This window comes from Oncorhynchus nerka, linkage group LG10 (genome assembly GCF_034236695.1).
Source record: "Oncorhynchus nerka isolate Pitt River linkage group LG10, Oner_Uvic_2.0, whole genome shotgun sequence".
In the NCBI taxonomy this organism is placed as follows: Eukaryota; Metazoa; Chordata; class Actinopteri; order Salmoniformes; family Salmonidae; genus Oncorhynchus; species Oncorhynchus nerka.
In genome coordinates, this window is record NC_088405.1 from 18632896 (window position 1) to 18642620 (window position 9725).

Consider the following 9725-nt stretch of genomic DNA (forward strand, 5'->3'; position numbering starts at 1 on the left):
AATATACATCTGAACACTACGACACCGCTGTGATCACCACAACATACATCTGAACACTACGACACAGCTGTGATCACCACAATATACATCTGAACACTACGACACAGCTGTGATCACCATAATATAAATCTGAACACTACAACACAGCTGTGATCACCATAATATACATCTGAACACTACGACGCAGCTGTGATCACCATAATATACATCTGAACACTACAACACAGCTGTGATCACCATAATATACATCTGAACACTACAACACAGCTGTGATCACCACAACATACATCTTAACACTACGATGCAGCAGTGTGGCTCAATAAAACGCTCCCCAAAGTTACCAGTGTGTGTACCTCTTGATCTGTATAGTACCACTACAGTTGAGACCTATTGCATGTGATGAGACAACAGGCTACACAGGACCCTAACCATCTCATTTGCAATCAGAAACAACAACACAGCCGAGCGTGGTGGTGACAAGGAGGAAACCTGTCAAATTATTCTCTTTACTAACAAGTCTCAATGTAATGTTTCGTCTGAAAAGAGATGTGACTCATCTGTTGCACTGAAACAACCAGATAATGTTAGTATTTATTCTCCTCGGGTGTCATATATGATATTACAGCAGGTAACGGATTGAAACCCCTACGACAGACACTGGCTCTAGTAGTACCCATTAGATAGTAGTGGTGTCTACAGTGTATTCCCCATCGTCGCAATGTCTCTCTCACACACACACCCACCTGAAACTAAGTGGACAGCACAATAATATCCACCCCTGTCCTCCAACTGCTACATCGGTCTAGGAGTCTCACTCTCTCAACACATCGATGAGGCAGCCTGACAGGTTGGCATGGGGATATGAGGTGTAGGTGTGACAGGCTGCTACACCAACTTTATCTCCTGACTTTCCCTTCCCCCCCCCCCCCACACACACACACACACACTTCAGAGACAGGTGCTGCCTCATTTTCACTGACACTCATTGTCAAGTTAGTGGATGAGAGCTGTTAACTGGGCTGACGGATATAAACATATTATACTGAAGACAGTCCACTCAAACCGTCTGACAATGTGTCAGTCGTCAAGGCAGTTAGCACTTGGGTTACTTTTGGCGTCACCGAAATGGGGTCACAATTGTGAAACGCTGGTGTGTCTACAGAGCGGTACCGTGAAACAAATCTTGATAGGGGCGAGGAGACGTCAAGCACCTGTTTTGAAGTGATTCATAACAAGTACAGGCGGTATCACAGAGAGTTCCTCTCATCAGGGACAGACTACATGTTTTACACAGAGCTGTGGGACTGGGTTCCTTTGTCCTCAAGGAGAGTTCTTATGGGGATAACTACGACCCTGAGCTAGCGAGAGAGAGTGAGCGAGAAAGAAAAATCACTCTACTTCCTGATTCGTTTATCACCGTCACGTCTGCTCGCTAATTGAAATTCACAGCTCTACCCAATCATGTGACTTCCACAGCCTCCAATCATCGCTTAAAGGGTAGTTAATTTACACTGTGCAACAGGATAAGTTGTTTCATTAGGACACATGAACAGAAAACTCCAGAACGTACAGGAACCAGAGTTTTGCTGGTCAGAAATTAAATACTGGCCCTAGATATGAGATGGTGGGAGTTAGAAAAGTGAGATGTTTTGAGAATTCTACTCTAAAGGAGGGGCTCATAAGGCCTCTTTGAGTGAGTGGTCTGGCAGAGTGCCACAGCCTCGGTCTGGCGCGCTCACGTGAAAGGTAGCTACGTTCCACTTCATTTGTACAGACAAAGGAATTGTCCGGTTGGAACATAAATCTTAATTAATGTTAAAAACATCCTAAAGATTGATTCCATACTTAGGTTGGCATGTTTCTATGGGCTGTAACGGAACGTCTGACGCGCGACCTGAGCTATTTCTGAGTAATGTTGACTACCCAATATGGCGGGTATCTTTTTGGCTGCTTTGTTGTCTAAAGGCTGTACTCAGATTATTGCATGGTTTACTTTCTCCATAAAGTTTTTTTTAAATCTGACACAGCGGTTGCATTAAGGAGAAGTTTAGCTAAAGTTTAATGTATAATAGCCATATCTTTGTTTATTATGAGTATTTCTGTAAATTGATGTGGCTCTCTGCAATATCATCGCATGTTTTAAAACTACTGAACGTAATGCGCCAATGTAAACTCCGATTTTTTTTATATAAATACGAACTTTATCAAACAAAACATACATGTACTGTGTAACATGAAGTCCTATGAGTGTCATCTGATGAAGAGCATCAAAGGTTAGTGATACATTTTCTCTCTATTTCTGCTTTTTGTGACTCCTCTCTTTGGCTAGAAAAAATGGCTGTGTTTTTCTGTGGCTTGGTGGTGACCTAACATAATCTTTTGTGGTGCTTTTGCTGTAAATCCTTTTTGAAATCAGACACTGTGGCTGGATTAACGAGAATTGTATCTTTAAAATGGTGTAAAATACTTGTATGCTTGAGGAATGTTAATAATGAGATTTTTGTTGTTTTGAATTTGCGCCCTGCACTTTCACTGGCTGTTGCGGAACCTCAGTCCTAGACAGGTTAATGTGATGCGATCAAGAACGAGGAACAATTATGCGGGCCTTGATCTTTTCTAAAACCAACACAAATGATTTAACTTGGCAAGTCAGTTAAGAACAAATTCTTATTTACAATGACGGCCTACCAAAAGGCCTCCTGCAGGGACGGGGGCTGGGATTAAAAATAAAAATATAGGACAAAACACACATCACGACAAGCAAGACACCACAACACTACATAAAAAGAGACCTAAGACAACAATATTGCAGAAACACTTGAGAACATAGCATGGAAGCAACACCACATGAAAACAACGCGGTAGCAAAACAACATGGCAGCAGAACAACATGGTAGTAGTACAAAACATGGTACAAACATTATTGGGCACAGACAACAAAGGCAAGAAGGTAGAGACAACAATACATCACGCAAAGCAGCCACAACTGTCAGTAAGTGTCCATGATTGAGCCTTTGAATGAAGAGATGGAGATTAAACTGTCCAGTTAGTGTTTTTTTGCAGCTCGTTCCAGTCGCTAGCGGCATCAAACTGAAAAGAGAAGCGACCCAGGGATGTGTGTGCTTTGAGGACCTTTAACAGAATGTGACTGGCAGAACGGGTGTATGTGGAGGACGAGGGCTGCAGTAGATATCTCAGATAGGGGGAAGTGAGGCCTAAGAGGGTTTTATAAATAAGCATCAACCAGTGGGTCTTGCGACGGGTATACAGAGATGACCAGTTTACAGAGGCGTATAGAGTGCAGTGATGTGTCCTATAAGGATTGGTTGCAAATCTGATGGCCGAATGGTAAAGAACGCTCGAGAGCACCCTTACCTGCTGATTTATAAATGTCTCCGTAATCTAGCATGGGTAGGATTGTCATCTGAATCAGTGTTCATTTGGCAGCTGGGGTGAAAGAGAAGCAATTACGATAGAGGAAACCAAGTCTAGATTTAACCACTTTGATATGTGCAGAGAGACGGACAGTGTACTGTCAAGCCATACTACCAATAATTTGTATGAGGGGACTACCTCAAGCTCTAAACTCTCAGAGGTAGTAATCACACTGGTGGGGAGAGGGGCATTCTTCTTACCAAACCACATGACCTTTGTTTTGGAGGTGTTCAAAATAAGGTTATGGGCAGAGAACGCCTGTTGGACACTAAGAAAGCTTTGTTGTAGAGCATTTAACACAAAATCTGGAGAGGGACCAGCTGAGTATAAGACTGTATCATATGCATATAAATGGATGAGAGAGCTTCCTACTGCCTGAGCTATGTTATTGATGTAAATTGAGAAGAGTGTGGGGCCTAGGATCGAGCCTTGGGGTGCTCCCTTGGTGACAGGCAGTGGCTGAGATCACAAATGTTCTGACTTCATACATTGCACTCTTTGAGAGAGGTAGTTAGCAAACCAGGCAAAAGACCACTCAGAGACACCAATACTCATTAGCCGGCCCACAAGAATGGAATGGTCTACCATATCAAAAGTGTTGGCCAAGTCAATAAAAATAGCAGCACAACATTGCTTAAAATCAAGGGCAATGGTGACATCATTTAGGACTTTTAAAGTTGCTGTGACACATCCACAATCTGACCAAAAACCAGATTGCATACCAGAGACAATAGTATAGACATCAAGAAAGCCAGTCAGTTGATTATTCACACGTTTTCCCAAACTTTTGATAAACAGGGCAAATAGAAATTGGCCTATAACTGTTAGGATCAGCTTGATCTCCCCTTTCAATAAAGGATGCAAAATGGCTGCCTTCCAAGCAATGGGAACCTCCCCAGAAAGGAGAGAGAGGTTAAAAAGGTCAGAGATAGGCTTGGCAATGATAAGGGCAGCAACCTTAAAGAAGAAAGGGTCTAAACCATCTGACCCATATGTTTTTTAGGGGGTCAAGTTTAAGGAGCTCCTTTAGCACCTCGGACTCAGTGAAGGCCTGCAGGGAGAAACATTGTAGTGGGGCAAGGAGAGAGGAGCATCGGGGCTAGTCACATTAGAAGGGATGGGAGATGAGAAATTGTTGGATGGGCAATGAGACATAGCGGAGTCAAACAGGATTCCTGACTTAATGAAGTGGTGATTAGAGCTCAGCCATGTGTTTCTTGTCAGTAACAACCACATCATCAACATTAAGGGACATGGGCAGCTGTGAGGATGAGGGTTTATTCTCCAGGTCTTTAACCGTTTTCCAGAACTCATTGGGGTTAGATCCACACAGAGAGAGAACTGCTCCTTAAAGTAACTAACTTTGGCCTTCCAGATAGCCTGAGTGCATTTCTCATTTGCCTGAACGAGAGCCAGTCAGCCTGAGTTTACGCGTTCCAAGCTTTTCGACAAATGGAATTCTTGAAGTGGAGTAACTGCCAGATCACGGTCGAAACAGGGGCAGAATCTGTTTTTAATTCTCATTTTCTTTATGGGGTTGTGTTTGTTAACAATACCACTAAAAATATAAAACAAGAAGCTCAAAGCGTCTTATACCAGAAAAGGTTAACATCAGTGTTCAAAACACTCTTCCTTAACCACGTCTCAGTAATGACCAACACATCTGGACTGAAAGTGTGAACCCACACTTTCAATTCATCAATTTTAGGTAATAAGCTTCTAGTGTTAACGTGCAGAAAACCCAGGCTTTTACAAGAGCAGAAATCAGTGAAACAGAGTCAAAATTGGGTAGATGGGCCAGAGTGTACATGCACATTTCCAGATGTGATCAGCAGTGATACAATCAGGGCACGGCAGAGGACAGGGAGAGCTCTGCAGTGTTGATTTTTTATGACATTTGAATGTGCATCAGATGGCAACAAGATCATATTGTACAGCAATTGCATCAGGTAAATTAGGCCTGTAGCAGTCAACTTCCATGAAGCCATCTCTAACAGCTAACAAGCTACCATGTCCTGTAAGGAAGGTAGACATTACTGTATTTTAGAGCTATGCAACATGGACAGTCTGTCTAGCTATATCCCTCTTTGCACACATCCAGTGTATGAGGAATATTTAGGGAAATAATAGCCTGGTTCCAGATCTGTTTATGCTGCCTTGCTAACTGATTACCATAGATGTTGGCAAGACGGCACAAACATATCTGAGACCAGGCTAGGGAAACACTCAAATCACCTCACCACAACTGGATGATGGTGGGAGCACTAGAGAGGATCACTTTCGTCAGGGCTACCCTGGGGCGGCAGGGTAGCCTAGTGGTTAGAGCGTTGAACTAGTAACAGAAAGGTTGCAAGTTCGAATCCCCGAGCTGACAAGGTACAAATCTGTCGTTCTGCCCCTGAACAGGCAGTTAACCCACTGTTCCTAGGCCGTCATTGAAAATAAGAATTTGTTCTTAACTGACTTGCCTAGTAAAATAAAGGTAAAACAAATCTAATTAAAATAAATAAAAAGTCAGTGTCTTTCAAAGTGTGTTGCATTATGGGGATACAAATTGTCCGACTTACGCCTGCCTACATGAACGTCACACAACCTATCACCAATTGATTGTACACAAATATATTTTCAGTGTGTGATATGGGGGTTGGAGACATGATTATTTCAACATTATAAAGAACAACTTTTATAAACAATGGAAACACTGCCATGTTGATCTGAGCCTTGCTGTTGGAAAACCACATCAGTGTCCAACTTTAGGCTGTCGCAGACGCACCTTCCCCGACTTCACTCCTCAACTTTCATCTACAGTTGTTTGCTCTCGCCTTACCACTCAAACGAGCCCATAGACTACATGGGACTAGACGTTTTGTTACCACTGACTGCAACCAACCTGACCAGGAGAAACTCAGGGCCTTGGACACAGTATAACCATGGCTGTATGATTGTATTGAAGTCCATTTCGATAAATCAATAGGCTTCAAAGGACTGTCTCTCTGCCTCCTGTGTCTCTAGAGTTTCTGCCTAGGATGACTAGGGTTAGTGAAAGGAACCACAAAGTCAAACCACAAAACAAGTAATCACACTGTTCATAACCTGTACAAAAAGCAATATATAACATATCTACAATGTATCTAATATAATATATAACATATCTATTATATAGAAACATACCTATAATATAACATATGTATAATGTAATAGATATGAGAATGCGATCATTCATTACTCAAGATAAGGCTGATCGGAAAATAATGTCATCAGCATTTGAATGACATCAATCAACACAATTACTAAAAGCTCTAGCCTACTAACTGTTCTCTTGTTGTTAACTGTGTAATAACAACTCAAAACCCAGCAAATGACCAACCAGTCTAACATTATTACATCCAATGAAAGAGAACTGCAGTTTACACATTTTACCACGTTGCCTTTGTTTTGCATTCAAGGGGGGAAATCATGTCTGAAATCTTCACAGTTTGACGCCCTCAGAAGAAGGAAAAGGCAGGCAAATCAAACTCCAGCCAACACAACGCTAGTTTTTCAATCGCTGCGGTTCATTAGGATTATTAATGCTCTGATAAGCACACATTTATTCACGACAGACTGGGCCGGGGTGCGGGACTTAGCAATTATTAACGTGACAGGACTCGGGCGCAAAGCGAATCAATTAAACAAAAATCCCCATTTCCAGCACAGACAATGCTGGACGACGACAATTTTCGACGACGTGACAAAAAGAGCCTCCATTCAGAGGCCTTTCAAGGCCCTGACAGGTCAAGAAACAAAAGCACCTTCTAACCATCATCTCTCCTCTTTTAGTTGTCAGATCAACTTTGCCAGTCCTGCTGCTGAGATGACTGAGACGGCACCCCCACCCCCTGCTCCCTCGCTCTGAACCAGCTGCCACAAGGTGATTCTTCAGGTCCTGTCAGAAGGATCTTTTATTCTATTTGGCCCCTGCATTAACATGTCACATTTATTGATCAGGCCTTTAATTCAGCCACAGCGTGGTAGCAGCCAACCCAGCTCTCCGCTGTTAAGTGTCTCCTAAATAGCACCATATTTCCTATAGCCAACTACTTTTGACCAGGGCCTGAAGACTGCCGTTTGGGATGCATCCTGCCCTTCACACGGCCATGACAAAAAATGTTGATGTGCTCTTAAGCAAGGCAATTAACCCTAATTGTTCCTGTACAGTAATAAGATGTATCTCAGTAGAAATATCCAATCTTTATCAGATAAGGTGGTAAAAACAATGAAGGCAGGTCAGTGTACCATCCATCTACACTGAGTAAACCAAACATTTGGGACACCTTAATATTGAGTTGCATCCACCCATCACCACACTGTGATGACTGCATGAATATGCAAGGCCTGTATGCAATCCTATTTATATGTAATCTAGTGTAAGAGTATGCATATTCCTTACAATAATGTATAATGACTTATTAATGAAGGGTATGATTACATAGTTGTGTCTTAATTAATAAGACATTTGACCTAACACAAAGCATCACCCTCAAGGCAGCACTGTGTCCATGGAAGTATTCACGACTCATCTCAGCTCATCTCCTACCTTAGCTGATTGAAGCTGAGATCTAGCCGTCTTGCCAAGCATCCATATTTTTTTCCAAGGAACTCTGGGATGTCCTCACAGTCATGTCCAATATAGGAAACCTGTAAAGCAACAACAGAGAGATACATAGATACATGTTAATTAATGGGATACAACAGGGACAGAGTGGGCAGAGTGGCCCGGGCATTTCTAACACACCGTTGGATTTTTTATCCTTGAGGTCCCCATTGTTAGCCAAATAATGATCAGTATGTGCAAAAATAATAATAACATTTTAGACAGGACTACTAGGCTAACGGTGGACCAGCACATCAGGCATCTGCTCAAACTGCTCTATGGCCAGTCCGTTTCTGTGTTAAAGTGAGTAAGAGTAAATAGCCCATGGTGGAGTGAATGTGTTTAAGCTTATGGGGCAGGGTAGGTGGTATGGTGAACGGTTTACCTTTGTTTGTGACCTGAGGACTTGTGAAACGAACAACAATACATTCTCCATCAGCTACACATCCAATAATATTAATTTTCTTGATTGAGAAAATGATTGTACTCAGGGCACCATCGTGAATGAAACCATGGTCTCATTTGTGCTCCCCTGAATAGTTAAAGTTAAATCAATGACATAATATTGGACATTGAATGTATTTAAGCCATTTGATGGCTTGGCCAATGTGAGAGACCTTCCAGGTAGCCTATGTTTGATACCTGGTCAGTTACATTGTCACTTTCATTTAAACATGCCCTGTAACCTTTAAGGTGCACGGTAGTATATTGACTCTGTACACCTGCCCTGTGCACACAACTGTGCTCACTGCTCAGCTTCGACACATTGATAAAACACCATCGAATAGACTAGATCATAAAGCCATGTCTGCGCTGCAGTAATGCGTTTCAAACTTTATAAAAACGAGCTTGCATTCTACCTGCCAAAACACTACAGTTCCGCAAATGTTCTGAAAAGTTATTTAAGTCACATGACAGTAGCAGCACATGACAATGGAGGTAATGCATCGTAGCCTACCAGAAATGCACGAAAAACAAATCCTCTAAGCGACATACACTGATAACTATCCGACTGTATACTGTTCGTTTATAATTGCAAACGAGAAATGCTACCAACACTAAATGTTGGAATTGATTCACACTTACTTGGGTTCCATTCATTGTGACCATAGAGTCGCTGCATGCCATGATGATGACAGTTCAGTTACTAGGCTACCTCTGTGAAATAACTACTGGAGTGGAACTGGTACAGGTACTCTTATGCTTTAAAATAAATTTTACAAACTTTACTGTCAGTAGCTTTCCAAAAAGGTCACTATTTGGTTTGGTTACTTGAGGTTTCGAATTTACTTCTTCCGCATACTTCCTCCGAATCAGCTGATCCAATGCGGAAACGCGCTATTACTAGTATTATGGCAGGATTCGCTTGTGTCGCATTTCAGAGTGGTGGAGACAGTCCTTAACCTAAAATGCCATAGGCCTATATTCTTAGTTATTGTTCCTGAACTGTGGTTGGAACTAGTTACGATATAGGCCAGGCTAAGAGTTTGAGCTTAAAGTTGGAATAAGATTGCATCTGGAACAGGTGATTGGTAGAATGCAAAACACTAGCCCATTTACTATTAATCATCAGTGCAAGCCTTATAGGATGTGGGATACGTACATACTTAGCCTACTTACACACTATTTGTTTGGGGTTCACTGGGGACCATTAGCT

At 42.1% G+C, this 9725-nt stretch overlaps 1 protein-coding gene across 2 annotated transcripts in view; it reads right to left on the reverse strand.

The window, feature by feature from the left end:
- LOC115134967 (leucine-rich melanocyte differentiation-associated protein-like) overlaps positions 1-9474 on the reverse strand; it is a 477253-nt gene extending 467779 nt beyond the window's left edge. The window contains exons 1-2 of one of the 2 annotated variants that reach the window (XM_029669101.2): positions 9155-9466; positions 8012-8112 (exon numbers count right to left, since the gene is read on the reverse strand). In XM_029669101.2, coding sequence (XP_029524961.1) covers positions 8012-8112; positions 9155-9196 — 143 coding nt within the window. In that variant the 5' untranslated portion in view covers positions 9197-9466. Of the gene's footprint in view, positions 1-8011; positions 8113-9154 lie in introns of both variants that reach the window. The other variant, XM_029669102.2, reaches the window with a different exon arrangement.
- Between the last annotated feature and the right edge of the window lie 251 nt (positions 9475-9725).